The sequence below is a fragment of the Neoarius graeffei genome, chromosome 16 (genome assembly GCF_027579695.1).
Source record: "Neoarius graeffei isolate fNeoGra1 chromosome 16, fNeoGra1.pri, whole genome shotgun sequence".
Classification (NCBI taxonomy): domain Eukaryota; kingdom Metazoa; phylum Chordata; class Actinopteri; order Siluriformes; family Ariidae; genus Neoarius; species Neoarius graeffei.
This window is the reverse complement of record NC_083584.1, coordinates 9,022,811-9,042,607: the sequence shown is the minus strand read 5'-3', so window position 1 is coordinate 9,042,607 and position 19,797 is coordinate 9,022,811. Positions and strand designations below refer to the sequence as shown.

Genomic DNA, 19,797 nt, shown 5'->3' with positions numbered 1-19,797 from the left:
TGCTAAATGCCTGTAATGAAGAAGGACAAATGATGGCACCGAAAGAATCTCACACACGCCAATAACCAACAGAACCAATGGAAGTGCAACAATTGCAGGATCATCCACATGCCTCAAATCAGACACCAAAAACTAGTAGGAAGTAGTTTTTACTTCAAAAACTAAGTGCATAAGAAGTAGTCAACCACTCATCCAAAGGCAAGATCCACACCACAAATTTTAAGGTCATGTGTAATTTGTAGCAATGATATACCAAATATAAGAGCTTTTTAAAATGACACTCTTAAGGAAATGTGTGTTTATATTATATTCCACATGGGGACAAAATGTCTACATCTTCTATAGATGTCAGACCTCCAAAGGTGGGCTGGGTTAAAAAAAAAAAAAAAAAGAATGTTTTTGTGTTTAAACATCTAATCCTTTTGGTTGGACTGAAATTTTCGCTATCTTGTTGTGTCCCTGTGTGGCTAATAGGATTACATGTCTCAAAGAATAATGTGGAAACCATCTAGAACCATCAAAATGGTCATTTTAGAAAAGAAAATGCTTCCTATTGGTTTATATTATCACATGTTTCCTTTAATGGGGAATTATTAAAACATCCAATTTGTTTAATGCATTTTTAGGTCAATCAAGTAACAAATAAAGACGCCTTGTCGTTCTGTTATAGTCAAATAGAGTGGGGCAAAAAAGTATTTAGTCAGTCACCAATTGTGCAAGTTCTCCCACTTAAAAAGATGAGAGAGGCCTGTAATTTTCATCATAGGTACACTTCAACTATGAGAGACAAAATGAGAAAAAAAAAATCCAGAAAATCACATTGTCTGATTTTTAAAGAATTTATTTGCAAATTATGGTGGAAAATAAGTATTTGGTCAATAACAAACGTTCATCTCAATACTTTGTTATATACCCTTTGTTGGCAATGACAGAGGTCAAACGTTTTCTGTAAGTCTTCACAAGGTTTTCACACACTGTTGCTGGTATTTTGGCCCATTCCTCCATGCAGATCTCCTCTACAGCAGTGATGTTTTTGGGCTGTCGCTGGGCAACACAGACTTTCAATTCCCTCCAAAGATTTTCTATGGGGTTGAGATCTGGAGACTGGCTAGGCCACTCCAGGACCTTGAAATGCTTCTTTCGAAGCCACTCCTTCGTTGCCCGGGCAGTGTGTTTGGGATCACTGTCATGCTGAAAGACCCAGCCACGTTTCATCTTCAATGCCCTTGCTGATGGAAGGAGGTTTTCACTCAAAATCTCACGATACATGGCCCCATTCATTCTTTCCTTTACACGGATCAGTCGTCCTGGTCCCTTTGCAGAAAAACAGCCCCAAAGCATGATGTTTCCATCCCCATGCTTCACAGTAGGTATGGTGTTCTTTGGATGCAACTCAGCATTCTTTCTCCTCCAAACACGACAAGTTGAGTTTTTACCAAAAAGTTCTATTTTGGTTTCATCTGACCATACGACATTCTCCCTATCTTCTTCTGGATCATCTAAATGCTCTCTAGCAAACTTCAGATGGGCCTGGACATGTACTGGCTTAAGCAGGGGGACACGTCTGGCACTGCAGGATTTGAGTCCCTGGCGGCGTAGTGTGTTACTGATGGCAGCCTTTGTTACTTTGGTCCCAGCTCTCTGTAGGTCATTCACTAGGTCCCCCCGTGTGGTTCTGGGATTTTTGCTCACCATTCTTGTGATCATTTTGACCCCGCGGGGTGAGATCTTGCATGGAGCCCCAGATCGAGGGAGATTATCAGTGGTCTTGTATGTCTTCCATTTTCTAATAATTGCTCCCACAGTTGATTTCTTCACACCAAGCTGCTTACCTATTGCAGATTCAGTCTTCCCAGCCTGGTGCAGGTCTACAATTTTGTTTCTGGTGTCCTTTGACAGCTCTTTGGTCTTGGCCATAGTGGAGTTTGGAGTGTGACTGTTTGAGGTTGTGGACAGGTGTCTTTTATAGACCCCTTGCACTGACGTCACCCGAAACCGGAAGTAAACAAACCCTGCGCCATATTGGAAAACCAACAAACTCGTGATTAGGGGGAAATAACGGCAGCGCGCGGTATGTGAACCCATGAGGCACTTGGTTCATCAAAAACCTACAATGGTAAACTTTTGTGCTGTGTTAGGGTGTTCTAACAAAGCTGATGGGAAAGGTGAAAAGAAGTCTTTCTTCAGAATACCAGCTGTGATTGAGACACAAGGGGAGCAAACCAAGGAGCTTTCTGCCAGGAGACAGAGAGAGTATTTAGCTGCTTTATGCAGAGTGGATCTGAATACTTCAAGTCTACAACAGTACAGAATATGTTCAGACCATTTTGTTACTGGTAAGTCACTAGGCTAGAGTGTTGTAGAACATTTTTTAAAATGTTTACTGAATAAAAACATCCTTAATTTTATCACATTTGTTATATATTTCATTTCTTTCTTTTGTTTTAATTTTCCTCCCTCCATCCCTCTTTGGATTTTAAATATAGTTTTTCCCCCATGTCCAAATAATTCAAAGATATATAAATAAAAACAGATAAGTAGTAAATTAAAAATAAATTATGAAATAAAAAAATCCATAACAGCATGAATACAGATTGCAATAGTGGTCAAGTGCTATAATTTTTTTAACATGATAGTGGAGAATTTCATTTAATCTGCACTGATTATTATATGAAATATAAATGAACAAATTCTGAACAGGTCTTTCATAATCATTGTTTGAAACAGAATTAAAAGTCCATATAATTAACAGACTTTATTTGAAGAATGGAACAACTGTTAATGTAGTAAAGAAAACACTGTTAACATGTTTCCATTCTCCCTTGCCCCGAGTCTTATCATATGGGTCAAACCCATCAATCACAGCCAGTTTCTCCACATATCGTGCCCTTTCTGCAGCTGGTAATGTACTCACATAACCAGAATTATCAGCCATCGTGTCACTTCACTCTCGCTCATAGTTTGTTTTATATTGTGAGTATGTATGTATGTATGTACTTGGTCTTCCAATATGGCGCCCTAACAAAATCTCGCGGTACGGTGACGTCACGCAGTAGCCCTCTATACTGATAACGAGTTCAAACAGGTGTCATTAATACAGGTAACGAGTGGAGGACAGAGGAGCCTCTTAAAGAAGTTGTTACAGGTTTGTGAGAGCCAGAAATCTTGCTTGTTTGTAGGTGACCAAATACTTATTTTACCGAGGAATTTACCAATTAATTCATTAAAAATCCTACAATGTGATTTCCTGGATTCTTTCCCCCCATTCTGTCTCTCATAGTTGAAGTGTACCTATGATGAAAATTACAGGCCTCTCTCATCTTTTTAAGTGGGAGAACTTGCACAATTGGTGGCTGACTAAATACTTTTTTGCCCCACTGTAAACAACAGGGTGGTGTGAATACAGCCAGGTTACTGTTACTAACATGAAGTTGATTGTTTTCCTATAACAGCATGTCCCAAATTGTTTTATTTTACAATTTTAAATTGTACCTGTTTATAGTTACTATTTAATGTCCATAAAACAAGTTCTTACTTACATTATAGCAGCTATAAACAGTCGTTCCCTCACCAAACTCTCTTTTTTTTCTCTTTCTTGAAGTTTATAAGCTTGTTGTGTTAATGAGAACCCGCAAAGAGTAAACTCATCTGTCCTGAAGATGTCAGAAAACTGTTACAAAGCGCTGACACTGGAGACTCCTTCCATAAATGTTGAATAAATGTCTCCTTACAGGAAATGTCACCATATCAATGATTACACCCATTTTTTATGTTTATGCGGAGCATCCACTGTACAAGTCATATGTTACTATAGAAGCAATAACGTATTAGAAAAGCGCATTAACCTAAACCAGTGATTTGCAGCTGCACTACTGTCAGAGCTGCTGTTATAGAAAATTAATCAACACCTTCTGACTGATCACAACCCAGAACTGAACACTGTGTTACCTGCGCTTGTATTTCTGCAGGTCCAAGTCGATGATATCAGCCAGCGGCAGGTTAAAGAGGCTGACAGCCGACTGGAGCAAAATCCTAAAACACATTCAGAGAGAGCACAGACAAGAGAAATTAAAAAAAAACATGCTGGATAGAAAAGTGTACACAATAGCTGAAAAATCAAGTTTTGTCTGAAGATATTTTCACAGCAGGTTTATTTCGGTTTGCTGGGACAGTAGTGTGATGTTTTTGCTTTTCACCCACTTCCTCGCTCTCTCCCTCCTTCTCCAACAGGGTATCAGATTGTTAGTGTATGCTAGCAAACATGGTTAATAGTCTTACCTCAGTCATACAAAAACAATAATCTGCTTCATGTCATGCTAGATACCTAGTTAAGTTGAGTACAGCTTGTAACAAATAGTTAGCCAAATGCTAGTAATCTCATTAGTTAATTTGGATATTGATTTTAATAGTTAGCCTGAGATTAGCTATCATACTAGTGAGTTTGGTTACTGATTTAAATTAATCACTAGCCTCATACAGTATTATCTATCTTACTTACTTATGATAAATTACAATGATTTACAATAAGCTTTCCTAATGTGTTATGAATGATGTCGGTACTGTAACAACGTTAACTGACTTCACTTTGGCTCATTTTAGTTTTTGGACATTTTTGTTTTGTTTTAGTTTCTTCAACTATTTTTTTTGTAAACGTTTAATAAACAAAGAAATGTATTAAAAAGAGTCACTCCACTAGCAAACCAGTGTATTGTTAAAAAAAATGTCAAAATAAAAAAAACAAATTTCATTTAATAACATCCATCCATCTCATCTCATTATCTGTAGCCGCTTTATCCTGTTCTACAGGGTCGCAGGTGAGCTGGAGCCTATCCCAGCTGACTACGGGCGAAAGGCGGGGTACACCCTGGACAAGTCGCCAGGTCATCACAGGGCTGACACATAGACACAGACAACCATTCACACTCACATTCACACCTACGGTCAATTTAGAGTCACCAGTTAACCTAACCTGCATGTCTTTGGACTGTGGGGGAAACCGGAGCACCCGGAGGAAACCCACGCGGACACGGGGAGAACATGCAAACTCTGCACAGAAAGGCCCTCGCCGGCCACGGGGCTCGAACCCAGGACCTTCTTGCTGTGAGGTGACAGTGCTAACCACTACACCACCTTGCCACACCCATTTAATAACATATTTAATTTATATTAATTTGGTTTTTTTTGCACCAAAATATTATGTTTCATGACAAAAAGTGTAAATCCTTGTCCTTTGAAACAGCTCAGGGAGCAGGAAGTGTTTGGGGTTTGTTTGGTTTTTTAAGTTTTTCTTCTCTCGCTCTGTCTCTCCTGCTCTGTCTCTCTCTCACTCTCTGTGTCTCGCACTCTCTGTGTCTCTGTCTCTCTTTCATCATCAGTGCCTAGTCCTGTTCCTGCAAACCTTCTATCCTGCTGAGTTTACAGACGACTGTGTGTAACAATTATGTATTACTGATATTCCTGATGGACTAGAGGATCAGGTGAGTGATTGTTGGTGAAAGGTCAAAGCAGGAGTAACAGGGCAGCAGGTAGGGAGATAGTGATGGAGGTGCTGAGAAGGAAGAGTGTCTGTATTTACATGTTAACAGTGATGAACACAGCGAGGCAGTAGTAGTGTCCCGGCCCGAGCAGCAGCATCACCAAGGCAGCTCCAGCTTCCAAAACAAACGTGGTGAGGATGATGCGGTAATACCCCATCACACGGTGCAGATTTTGACTGCAGAACACCACTAACTACACACACACACACACACACACACACAGTAAAAAGTGAGAGAGAGTAACACTTACTTTAAAAATACAACCCCAGTTCCAAAAATTTGGGACACTGTGTAAACTGTAAATAGAAACAGAATGCAATAATTTGCAAATCATGGAAACCCTATATTTCGTTGAAAATAGTACAAAGACAACATATCAAATGTTGAAACTGAAAAATGTTATTGTTTTTTGGAAAATATATGCTTATTTTGAATTTGATGTCAGCAACACATTTCAAAAAAGTTGGGACGGGGCATGTTTACCACTGTGTTGCATCACCTCTACTATTAACAACACTCTGTAAATGTTTGGGAACTGAAGAGACCAATTGCTGTAGTTTTGAAAGACAAATGTTGTCCCTATTCTTGCCTGATATACAGTTTCAGTTGCTCAACAGTTCGGGGTCTCCTTTGTCATATTTTGTGCATCATAATGCACCAAATGTTTTAAATGGGTGACAGGTCTGGACTGCAGGCAGGCCAGTTTAGCACCCCGACTCTTTTACTATGGAGCCATGCACTTCTGATATGTGCAGAAAGCGGTTTGGCATTGTCTTGCTGAAAGAAGGAAGGCCTTCCCTGAAAAAGATTTAATCTGGATGGCAGCATATTGCTCTGAAACGTGTATATATCATTCAGCATTAATGAAGCCTTCCGAGACGTACAAGCCATGTCATGTGCACTAATGCCCCCTCATACCATCACAGATGCTGGCTTTTGAACTGTGCACTGATAACAAGCCGGATGGTCCCTCTCCTCTTTAGCCTGGAGGACGTGGTGTCCATGATTTCTGAAAAGAATTTCTACTTTTGATTCGTCAGACCTCAGGACAGTTTTCCACTTCGCCTCAGTCCATCGTAAAAGAGCTCGGGCCCAGAGAAGGTGGTGGTGTTTCTGGATATTGTTTATATCTGGTTTTAACTTGCATTTGTGGATGCAGTAATGAAGTGTTTTCACAGACGATGGTTTTCTGAAGTGTTCCTGAGCCCATACAGTGATTTCCACTACAGACACGTGTCTGCTTTTAATGCAGTGTCTCCTGAGGGCCTGAAGATCACAGGCATCCAATGTCAGTTTTCAGGCTTGTCTCTTGCTTACAGAGATTTCTCTAGATTCTCTGAGCCTTTTAATGATATTATGGACCATAGATAATGTGATCCCAAAATTCTTTGCAGTTTTATATTGAGGAATGTTATTATTAAACTGTTGCACTGTTTAATAGGTGAACCCCTCCCCATCGTTAATTCTGAGAGACTCCGCCTTTCTGGGATCCTCTTTTTATACCCAATCATCTTACTGACCTGTTGCCAATTAGTTTTTTTAGCATTACACAATGTTTTCAGTCTTTTGTTGCCCTGTCCCAACTTTTCTGAAACATGTTGCTGACATCAAATTCAAAATGAGCATATATTTTTCAAAAAACAATGAAATTTCTCAGTTTCAACATTTGATATGTTGTCTTTGTACTACAGTGGTGCTTGAAAGTTTGTAAAAAATTGAAAGTTCCAAGATTTGCAAATCATGGAAACCCTATATTTCATTGAAAATACAGTGTTGCTTGAAAGTTTATGAACCCTTTAGAATTTTCTATATTTCTGCATAAATATGACCTAAAACATCAGATTTTCACACAAGTCCTAAAAGTAGATAAAGAGAACCCAGTTAAACAAATGAGGCAAAAATATTATACTTGGTCATTTATTTATTGAGGAAAATGATCCAATATTACATATCTGTGAGTGGCAAAAGTATGTGAACCTTTGCTGTCAGTATCTGGTGTGACCCCCTTGTGCAGCAATAACTGCAACTTAACGTTTGCGGTAACTGATGATCAGTCCTGCACACCGGCTTGGAGGAATTTTAGCCCATTCCTCCGTACAGAACAGCTTCAACTCTGGGATGTTGGTGGGTTTCCTCACATGAACTGCTTGCTTCAGGTCCTTCCACAACATTTCCATTGGATTAAGGCCAGGACTTTGACTTGGCCATTCCAAAACATTAACTTTATTCTTCTTTAACCATTCTTTGGTAGAACGACTTGTGTGCTTAGGGTCGTTGTCTTGCTGCATGACCCACCTTCTCTTGAGATTCAGTTCATGGACAGATGTCATGACATTTTCCTTTAGAATTCACTGGCATAATTCAGAATTCATTGTTCCATCAATGATGGCAAGCCGTCCTGGCCCAGATGCAGCAAAACAGGCCCAAACCATGATACTACCACCACCATGTTTCACAGATGGGATAAGGTTCTTATGCTGGAATGCAGTGTTTTCCTTTCTCCAAACATAACGCTTCTCATTTAAACCAAAAAGTTCTATTTTGGTCTCATTCGTCCACAAAACATTTTTCTAATAGCCTTCTGGCTTGTCCACGTGATCTTTAGCAAACTGCAGATGAGCAGCAATGTTCTTTTTGGAGAGCAGTGGCTTCCTCCTTGCAACCCTGCCATGCACACCATTGTTGTTCAGTGTTCTCCTGATGGTGGACTCATGAACATTAACATTAGCCAATGTGAAAGGGGCCTTCAGTTGCTTAGAAGTTACCCTGGGGTCCTTTGTGACCTTGCCGACTATTCCACACCTTGCTCTTGGAGAGATCTTTGTTGGTCGACCACTCCTGGGGAGGGTAACAATGGTCTTGAATTTCCTCCATTTGTACACAATCTGTCTGACTGTGGATTGGTGGAGTCCAAACTCTTTAGAGATGGTTTTATAACCTTTTGCAGCCTGATGAGCATCAACAACACTTTTTCTGAGCTCCTCAGAAATCTCCTTTGTTGGTGCCATGATACACTTCCACAAACATGTGTTGTGAAGATCAGACTTTGATAGATCCCTGTTCTTTAAATAAAACAGGGTGCCCACTCACACCTGATTGTCATCCCATTGATTGAAAACACCTGACTCTAATTTCACCTTCAAATTAACTGCTAATCCTAGAGGTTCACATACTTTTGCCACTCATAGATATGTAATATTGGATCATTTTCCTCAATAAATAAATGACTGCGTATAATGTTTTTGTCTCATTTGTTTAACTGGGTTCTCTTTATCTACTTTTAGGACTTGTGTGAAAATCTGATGATGTTTTAGGTCATATTTATGCAGAAATATAGAAAATTCTAAAGGGTTCACAAACTTTCAAGCACCACTGTATTTTCAATGAAATACAGGACTTCCATGATTTGCAAATCATCACATTCCATTTTTATTTACAGTTTACACAGGGTCCCAACTTTTTTTTGGAATTAGGGTTGTAAACTTTACACTACATTGCTGATGAATTCTGGATTGTGATTGGTCAAAAAGTGTTAATTATTTGTCTATAACAGCAACTCTCATAGTAGAACAGCTGCAAATCATATATTTTCATTTTTCCCTATTTTTCATTCATTCATTATTTCTCTTATCCTGTCTGTCTATCTATCTACCATATACATTCTTTCTTCTTCCCTTTCTTTCCTTTTATTCTTGCATTCTTTCTTTCCTTCCCTTTTGTTTTCATTCATTCTCTCATTCATTCTGTTTTCTTTCCTTCTCTTTTCCAGTCTGTCTGTGTGTCCATCTGTCTTATTCTTCTTCCCCCATTTCCTTCCATTAATTTTCTCCATATGTGAACTCGTCGGGGGTGCAAATTTTTTGCACCAAATCATACTGCTCCTCAATACTCCATATTAGACTTGAAGGTACTGCTAGTTATGTTAACAATGAATTACAGAGTTGCATTTAAGACGGCACCTGAGGACAGATAAATCCAGCACCGTACATGAAGCTCTTCGCCAGCGATGGCAGGGCGTTCGCAGGGATGAGGTGCTCGGAGAAGATCATGGCAAAGTTGTGAAAGAAGGCCAAGAGAAAGACCTGGAAAAAGTTCATGACGACAAACAGCTGGAAGTCGCGGTTGGTGAGGATCTGCCATGTCATGGTAACCACGGCGGAGAGCGACAGAGGAGGCTGATGCAAGCTCGCCTCCGCGACCTTCGCGTCGAAGCGGCTCTCACTGTGGATGCCCGTGTAGACCATGCAGGCGCATCCCAGCACCGCCACAAACATGCAGAACACCTGGAAGGCAAAGAAGTTGTCCATGTTGTGGGAGACGAGGCTGCAGAAGAGCACACTGGAGGAACCGATGAGAGATGCCACCTGGCTGTACTTGATAAGCCTCAGGCGGATCTGGTGGTTCTCTGAGATCTCTGTAAAGAGGGCGCACTGGGCCAGGAGCACGAAGGTCAGCATGCTGTCAAAGGCGCACAGCGTGATGACCAGGTGCACACCGCTCAGCCAGTCCCCCGCCTCATATGACCGCCAGGGGAACCAGGCAAGCAGGAAGGCCAGGCTGTAGAACGGAGCGCCATACAGGATGGAGAGCCTTCGCTGAGAGCAGCAGGGAATGCGGCAGTTGTCCTGCAGGTAGCCAAAGAGCGGGTCATTCACTGCATTCCAGATCATATACACCACCTGAGCAAGACAAAAAGTGGATTAGAACCACAATCCAGGAAGAAATACTGGGAATAAATCAACAGGATTCTGGGTCTTTTTATTTTCAACATTTTCAAGACTTCAGTCAATGTTACTTAGACAACAGATTATTTCTAATTATCCATACTTTGGACATTTCCATCTTAATCGTAGGTTTTCAAAGGTAGTTATTGATGTAGAAGTTAATGATATATGCCTTCATCAGTCCAAGGTTACTAATGGAACAGCGATGTAGAATGTAGTAGTATGCTCTGGCCTCATTGCAAGGTGGTGTAGCGATGCACCTTACAGCAGGTAATGGTTGCTGAACTGCTGGATGTCCATTTGGTGCTCCAAGAACAATGTAGGCTTTATAGATAATTGGATTAGTTTTGAGGGCAAAGCTGGCCTGTTAGGGTGGAGAAGGTGCTGCTCTCATTTTTTGTAGCAGAGCTCATAGTCTCAGAACAGGCCTCGTTAATCTGTGACAATCCAGAGCCAAGGCAAGAGAACAGACAAACAGGCTAAACTGACTGTCTGCTTGCTGCACCGAGTCGCCACTCCGGTTCAACTGTATTCAGATTGTGTCTGTTCCCTGAGCTATAGACATTATACAGAAATACGTTTTTTTGGGGGGGTTTTGTTTAACTGAGTTAACTTTAAATTAGATCATATTGAATGTACAGCCAGCACCTTTGGGTCCTTTAGGACTGTTAAATATTAGATCTCTTTCATCTAAAGCATTTATTGTTAATTCAGCTATTACTGATCAGGAGTTTAATGTACTGTGTTTAACAGAAATATGAATTAAACCAAATGAGTATGCATCATTAAATGAAGTTAGTCCTCATAGATACAATTATATACACCAGCCTCGTTGAACTGGCGGAAGAGGAGGCGTCGCAGTTATTTATAATGATAATCTAGATGTCACATCTGGACATAAATTCAGTGTGTTTGAAGTTCTTTACACTAACATCACATATGTAACCACAAAAAATAAGTCTACCCAGTCAATTCCACTAATTATTATTTACAGGCCCTCGGGGCCATATTCTAAATTTCTTTCTGAATTTGCCAATTTCATCTCAAACCTGTTTGTTCTTTAGACAAGCATTAATTGTTGGAGACTTTAATATTCATTACATTACATTACATGGCATTTAGCAGATGCTCTTATTCAGAGTGATGTACAGTGAGTGCAAAAGTCAGGTACACAAAGTGCTGAACTTCTAGACAAGAAAGTTCTAGTGCCAACTGAACAAGTGACAACAATACCTAGTGTAATATTCTGTTGAAGTACCAATACTCAAACAGTCAAGGAAACAAACCAACCATATAAAGTACAACTCAATAGAGAACTCAAACGGCTAACCCCAGACTAGACAGTACACAGCCTGGGTTGGTCTAGACCCTGGGTGCCCACTACGTCGATCGCGATCGACCGGTCGATCTCGAAGGCAGGGATGGTAGATCTCATGATTGATATGTAAATATTAATATATTTGTTATGAAATTAAAAAAACCAAAACGTTATGGTCATTTTTACATGTAAACAAATTCGCTTTTTCCCTGAAGCGAAATGTCAGCCAAGCGCTGCATCAAAAAAATTGTTACATTAGGTTACCATGACAACCAGCAAAATGAAACTGCTGGTTTCAAAGATGCAGCGCCGTGATTTAGGAAACTTCCGAAACCTCGCCTCGGAGCTGGAGATGCAAGGGAGGGCGTTTGCACAACTTAACAGTGCGCGCTACACTGAGCAGATTGAAATTCTCCAGTCAGAGTTTGAGAAGCGATTTCAAGACTTTGCTTTGCTCGAGCCACCAGCTACATTCATGTGCCACCCATTCGGGGAAGATACTGAGGTGGATTCCCTCGCCTCAAAAGTTGCGGCACTGTTTCAGCTGAACACGTCTGCTGTGGAAGACGAGATGCTGATGCTGCAGTCTGACATCGAGTTGAAGTCCAGGGCGCATGGGCCGTTTTGGAATTTACTCACGGAGGCGAAGTACCCGAACATGCGGCAATGTGCCACCTCCTTAACCGCATTGTTCGGCTCCACTTATTTGTGCGAGTCGGCCTTTTCGCATATGAAGATCATTAAGTCCAAATACCGCTCCAGTATGTCCGACGATCATCTCGAGGCCTGCTTGAGGCTCGCTACCAGCAGCTACTGTCCGGACTATGCAGCCCTCTCTGACTCCCTCCAGTGCCGATCATCATCGGATTAAGATCTGATTTAGGGCCTACATCAGTATGCTATGTATTAAAGTTGTGCTGTTGCTAAGTTCCACGGTAAAAAAAAAAAAAGAAAAGAAGGAAAAAAATATAAAAGAAGGAAAAATGTTCTTATATAAAATTGTTGTAAATGTCAAATCTCTGTCTAGCAGGCTATACAAAAGTCAATTGATGTGAACAAAAATGTTTTGGGGTTTACAATGCCTGTCTGGATGCATTTAACTTTTTTTTCTAAACATAGCCCTTTTTTTTTTTTTTTTACAGTGGGCTTGTTTCATGTTTACATATTAGTAGTTTGCGGTTTATAAAAGTTAACAGTGATTTGAACAAAAATACGTTTAGGAGTACAAAGCTTATGCATTTAACATAATTTGAATGTAAATTTCAGTCACCTCCCCGTGTCCGCGTGGGTTTCCTCCGGGTGCTCCGGTTTCCCCCACAGTCCAAAGACATGCAGGTTAGGTTACCGGGTGACTCTAAATTGACCGTAGGTGTGAATGTAAGTGTGAATGGTTGTCTGTGTCTATGTGTCAGCCCTGTGATGACCTGGCGACTTGTCCAGGATGTACCCCGCCTTTCGCCCGTAGTCAGCTGGGATAGGCTCCAGCTTGCCTGCGACCCTGTAGAACAGGATAAAGCGGCTAGAGATAGTGAGTGAGTGAGTGAGTGAGTGAGTGAGTGAGTGAGTGAGTGAGTGAGTGAGTGAGTGAGTGAGTGAGTGAGTGAGTGAGATTTCAGTCACCTTTTTGTATGCATGTTTGCATATTATTAAACAAATTGCATATGAATGTTTATAAATCAAAACAAGTGTCATTATTGTTATTATTATTATTATTAGTAGTAGTACTAGTAGTAGTAGGCCTAGTAGTAGTAGTAGCAGTACTAGTAGTCATAGTAGGCCTAGTAGTGGTAACAACCTAATCCGAGTAGATCATATTAACATGGTCATTTTAAAAGTAGCTTGCGAATCAAAATATTGTGGGCACCCCTGGTCTAGACCGATACGCAGTTACACAGTGGGCAGGGAAGCAGGGGAAAGATGCAGCCTGAAGAGGTGAGTCTTCAGTCTGTGCTTGAAGGTGGTCAGGGAGTCAGCAGTTCTGACTTCAATGGGAAGGTCATGCCACCTAGGGAGTTAGGACAGACAGTAGTCTTGAGCAGGCTAGGCAGGAGCGGAGAAGATCCTCCGAGAACAGCATTCGTGTCCATTCTAGATTCAGTAGGGGTTAATCAGAACATCATAGGACGTACTAATAATGGTGGTCACACTCTTGATCTAATACTAACATTCGATTTAAATACAGAAAATATAGTCATCCTTCCACAGTCTGAAGCTACCTCAGATCATTATTTCATCTCATTTGAAATGCATCTTAGTCATAATATATGCACCTTGCCATACTATCTTATCAAACATGCATTCACATCAACTACTACACAAAGTTTTATCAATAGTCTCCCAGAGTTATCAACTTTGACTGGATCACCGTCAGACCCCACGGAACTTGATCAGACAACTGAATGCTTAGAGTCAACATTCCGCTATAATTTAGACAATGTAGCTCCACTTAAAAGAAATTTAATTGGAGAGAAAAAACTAGAACCCTGGTATAATGATTATAAAACAGACCACTCGAAAGTTAGAAAGTAGGTGGTGTCAAATAAAATTGTTAGCATTCCAATCAGCATAGAAGGAGAGCCTCTTGAAGCATAGAAAAGCTCTTAGTGCTGCTAGATCAATGTATCTCTCCACCCTAATAGAGGACAAAAATAATCTGAGATTCTTATTTAATACTGTAGCAAAATTAACTTGGAATAAGGCCACCACAGAAATATACACGCTACTTCTGGGTGATATTATTTGTAAGCATGGTATTAGCTTCCACTGTTTATGCTGATGACACTGCGAAGCCACATGAGAGACACCAGCTTAATAGAATTGAGGAATGTGTAAAGGACATTGGACACTGGATGTTTATTAACTTCCTTCTGCTTAACTCTGACAAGACTGAAGTACTTGTACTCGGACCACATGCAGCTAGAAGTAGGTTTTCTGATTACACAGTAACTCTGGATGGCCTTTCCGTTTCTTCACGTGCAGCAGTAAAAGACCTCGGGGTGATCACTGATTCCACTCTTTCATTTGAAACTCATATCGATAACATTACAAGGATAGCTTTCTTTCATCTCAGAAATATTGCTAAGATAAGAAATATGCCATTACACAATGCAGAAAAAATAGTTTGTGCCTTTGTTACCTCCAGGTTGTATTACTGTAATGCCTTACTGTCTGGATGTTCCAATAAGTGCATGTGGCAGCGGGGGCATGGTCAAGCGCCGGTCTGTGACAGGAGGGCGGAGTCAGGGAAGGTGAGTGGCAGAATCACTACACCTGAGAGCAATTAACCTGTGTTTGTGTGTCTTCCCAGTGACCGCACCCTATATAGGGAGGGAGAGCAGAGAGCAGAGAACTCTTCCCTGAACAGACACCCGTCGTGTGTGTGTGTCTGTCTGAGTGAATGTTATGCTGAAAAGTGTGATAATAAATACTAAATTGGAACTTGATCTCTGTCCTGCCGTCCTCTGTACTCCACCCACCTGCTCCGAACTGCCACAGTGCATAAACAAGCTCCAGTTAGTGCAGAATGCAACAGCAAGAGTCCTTACTAGAAGTAGAAGATATGACCACATAACCCCTGTCTTATCCACAATGCACTGGCTCCCAATCCAGTTTCACACTGATTATAATATACTACTATTCACCTATGAAGTTCTGAATGGTCTTGCACCAAAGTACCTTATGATTTACCATGCCTACATGAATCAAAATGTGCAGGGTATTTGCTGGTACCTTGAATAGTGATGGCTACATCAGGGGGCAGAGCCTTTTCTTACAAAGCCCCACAGTTATGGAACAGCCTTCCAAATAGTGTTTGGGACTCAGACACAGTCTCGGTGTTTAAGTCTCAGCTGAAAACATATCTGTTTAGTCAAGCATTTTGTTAATAGCTTTTTATGAGGTAAAGGAGTAGATCTGGAGGGTCCTTGGGAATAGAAAGTTTTGGTATACTGGGATGTATGGACGCTGTTGCCCCCCCACTCTCACACATTCACTCAGGTTTGATGATGGTGGAGTGGTTGCTGCTTTATATCCAAGGGCACGTTCGTGTCTGTGTTACCTCTTGGCTCTCACTGCAAAAAACTGAATTTGAAAAGAAAATTACTTAATTCTAGTGAAATTATCTTGCTGCATAGACAGATATTTTTACTTGATAAGACATCTTAGAATAAGTTGGTTGCAATCTAGAACTAGGTTTAATAATCTCAGAATTGGCGTCTTGTATTCTTGTAATAGGAAATGCTAGATCGTTTCAACTATTTTGAAGATATTTTCACTTGCTAATATCATGTTTTGCAGTGCTCCCTTTTAGTTATGTGGTCATAACTAGTCTTGCCAGAGTCCCTGCTTACACTCTGTACACAATGTACATTGTCCTTAATCATTACTTGACAATAAGCATACATAATAATCTGTGGGGGGGTTTCTTCTCCCTCTCTTTCATGCTATACATGCTATTCCTGAGATACCAGTGATCCTGACCCCTTCTACTCTCTGGACCTGCCCGATCCATCCTGATATCCTACTTCTTGCTGGAGTTTCCATCGCTTGGAAACCATTTGCTGCTAATGAGGATGGCCCCACATGGACAGCCCAAAGGTCCACTTAGAAACCCTGAAGATGGTTAAAGTTGCTTTGTGACAATGTCCATTGTTAAAAGCACTATACATACAAAACTGAATTGAATTGAATTTAGAAAATATTTTACATTTAAACCTTTCAAAACAAAGTTCTTGCACACATCTAAGAAGTCTGGAGAAATGCATTGTTTTCCATTCTTTGGAAATTTTTTACTTATTAAGTTGAGAAATTTCCAAAGTATGGAAATTAAGAAAACATATTAGGAAACCAGAGTTTTATGTCTGTAACTCTGATTTCAAATGTAAACTTCATGTGATATCATAGGGTTCCTGTGCAAGTTTAGGAAGTCAGGAAAAGTCTAGAATTCCCATTTTCCATATTTTGGAAATGTCTAACTTACTACTTACGAAGTCTGGTAATGTCTAAAGCATGGCAATTAAAAGTGAACCATTTGGAAACCAGAGTTTTGTGTTTGAAAGTCTGGTTTCAAATGAAGACCTTCCTGAGAAGGTCTAGGAGGTCTGGAAACATGTAGAATTCTCAATTTACATCTTTTCCCAGACATGTACAAAAATTCAGTGAGGGTTCATATCAGGCTATATTAAAAACTGGATATGTCAGCTGGGTTCATAGGAATGTGTGCAATCTGCCAAACCCAGAACCTGCTTTCTGTCACCCTCTCAAACTGCTCTCTGACACAATGAATCAATGTAGAAGATCAGAAAAAAGCTTATATCTACAGTAACTGAGCATTCTCTTGGGAAACTTTTAGAGCGCCAAGTTAAATCTGTTTAGGAAACTGAGAATCCTTCACTATCCAAAGAACCCCTGAAGAACCTGTCAGGATGACATTGAGTATAAGAGTATGTGAGTTGATGCCAGCTCTGAAACACTGGATCTGTATCAGATATGATTTGACCTGACCTATTTTCCAGTCCAATTCACTGATATTTTTCGGTGGCTTACATGACGGGTCTTGCCTCAAACTATGTTATGCCTGTAATACTTTATATAATATAGACAAGAGTGTTTTTCTGGGAAATATGTCACTCATATTTTTCATACGAGCTCCATCCAGGACATGGAGAACCAAAACCGTGACATAAATCTCTTTATTTTTTTCGCGGTCCAAATCCTGCGCTCTGATTGGCTGGCGAGCGGGTCCGTATCCTATGGTACGGACCCCAGTTACGGACCCCAGTTACGGCAATTTGCTCGTTCACAATAACAACAAACATAGTAGAATTTTTTGTCAACATTTATCTTTTTTTATAAGATTTATTTATAAGATTATCAAAAATCTTATAAATTTTTGCCAGCATTTCTCAGGAGAATAGCATTAATTTTACAGCATGGATAGCGATAACGACAGTGTTCACAGCGAAAGCGAGTTTTACTACCCTGAGGAAGAAGAAATAAAAGAAAACATTTCAGGAGAAAGCTAAAACCTGTAATTTGCTAACACCAAGTAAAAACATGGCTGAATCCTGAATGACTCCTATTTGTATAAATAGGGGACTACATAGGTGGCAAAATGTAGTTTTTTTCCTGCCATGGAAGTGCACTTGTATACCGAGGAGGAAGCCATTTGCATTACAGCCGTGAATGAGGATTCAAAATAGCATTAATTTTACAGCATGGATAGCAATAACGACAGTGTTCACAGCGAAAGCGAGTTTTACTACCCTGAGGAAGAAGAAATAAAAGAAAACATTTCAGGAGAAAGCTATAAACCTCTAACTTGCTCACAGTTTGATCTCATTAGTTAATGAGGCCCATTTTGGACCATGTTATCCTCATACATATTACGTGAGGTAAAAACTTTAAACTAGTACAATCTCTTCTTCAAAGTTTCACCAAATGGCTTTATTTATGCAATATAAAGGTCATAATACTGTATAACTTTGGTTGAGTAAAAACATCGAGCAAAAACATGGCTGAATCCTGAATGACTCCTATTTGTATAAATAGGGGACTACATAGGCGGCAAAATGTAGTTTTTTCCTGCCATGGAAGTGCATACATGTCAACCTTTGGTCAGTCAAACCTGTATAACCAACCTCCAAAATCCGTATTTCCCTTATAAAATCCGTATAAGACGCAAATTTACCTAAAATTTGAATGATAATTAACAATGATATATCCCAGTTACTTTTTATTCAATATTAATAACAATAAACCTTCAGAATGAATACAAAGCTCCAATGTTTGACAAAAACACAAAGTGTCACTCTGAATTGTGATTTGTACTCCATGACAGCTTTTTTAGCAGTCTGCACCAATACCTCACGAGGCTGCATGTCACAGCAAGTGTCTGTGTTGATCTTGCCGGAGTGCCCATTCAGAATCTTTTCAGTCGCTAGTGAAAGTCGCTCAGGTGGAAATACGCTTTTCAAACAAAATGTTACTTCCCGGTTGGCGGGATTCTCGCAATGCGGTGTGCGCATGATCAGAAGTGGAACTAAGTCTCGCTACCACAAGATAACGCGTGATTTCATAAGACTCTTTACTGGCTGTTTGTGCTTTCTGTGGTGTACAGTACGTTTGTAAATGTTATGCGCTCTTTTATCATTGTGAGAACTGATTATAGCTCTAAATAAATATTGAAGTTCTTTTAAAGAATCCGTATAACTTTATTTGTACGCCCGTATACTACGTTTATTGAATCAAATCCGTATAAAATACGGACATTCCGTATAGGTTGACATGTATGGAAGTGCACTTGTATACCGAGGAGGAAGCCATTTGCATTACAGCTGTGAATGAGGATTCAAAATGGCAGCTCGGCTCGGTTTTCCCTTTCGAGCGCTCTCGTTTTCTGTTAGAATTTGGTAAAGAAAAAAGTAAATATATTATTTACCAGCTTAAGGTCGGTCCGTATGGTGAAATACCGTCACCTCGGCCTTGAATACTGACCTCGGCCCAGAGGCCTCGCTCAGTACTTTCAAGACCTCGGTCACGGTATTTCACCATACGGACCTCCCAGCTGGTAAATAACACACACACGCACACACACGCACACACACGCACACACACATATATATATGATTCATGAAGAAATCAATAAATTGTTTTGATAAATTTGGGTACTTTGTGTTTGTGAATGTGTCTATATAATAAAAAGAAAATCACACGTTGGCTTGAAGATGTGAAGTTTATCTTCTCATGTTGAAAAACTTGCATTTTTCATACAAAATTCATCGCGGATGTGAGTGACATATTTCCCGATATTTCACTCCAATTATGTCATTCTCAGTGTTTTCCCGCTGACTAGACATGCGTTGTCAAAATGGTGAACTGGTTCAAAATTAAAATTATTTTGATTAACTCGCATTTTTTTGTTTGTTTTTTTGTTTTTTTGTGGATGTGTCCATATAATATAATGAACATTACACGGTGGTGTGAAGATATGAAGTTTATCTTCTCGTGTTGAAAATATTTTCATTCGTTCACTTCGGTCACTCATGAAATATGTTCACCACTCAAAGATAAACTTCATATCTTCACACAGCCATATAATATCCTCAAATTTATAACTTGGTTACAGATGTTTACAGAGAGCCACTGGGGATATCATTCCCATAATTGGAGGACAGTCAGGGTTTTTTTCTGAGTTTTGATATCAGCATCATACAAAAAA

The 19,797-nt window shown here is 40.0% G+C and overlaps 1 protein-coding gene across 1 annotated transcript in view; it reads right to left on the bottom strand.

The window, feature by feature from the left end:
* LOC132900396 (transmembrane protein 180-like) overlaps positions 1-19,797 on the bottom strand; it is a 33,773-nt gene that overhangs the window by 11,517 nt on the left and 2,459 nt on the right. Inside the window, exons 2-4 of the mRNA XM_060942470.1 lie at positions 9,497-10,216; positions 5,576-5,730; positions 3,949-4,032 (exon numbers count right to left, since the gene is read on the bottom strand). Of these exons, the coding sequence (XP_060798453.1) occupies positions 3,949-4,032; positions 5,576-5,730; positions 9,497-10,216 (959 nt within the window). The remainder of the gene's footprint in view (positions 1-3,948; positions 4,033-5,575; positions 5,731-9,496; positions 10,217-19,797) is intronic.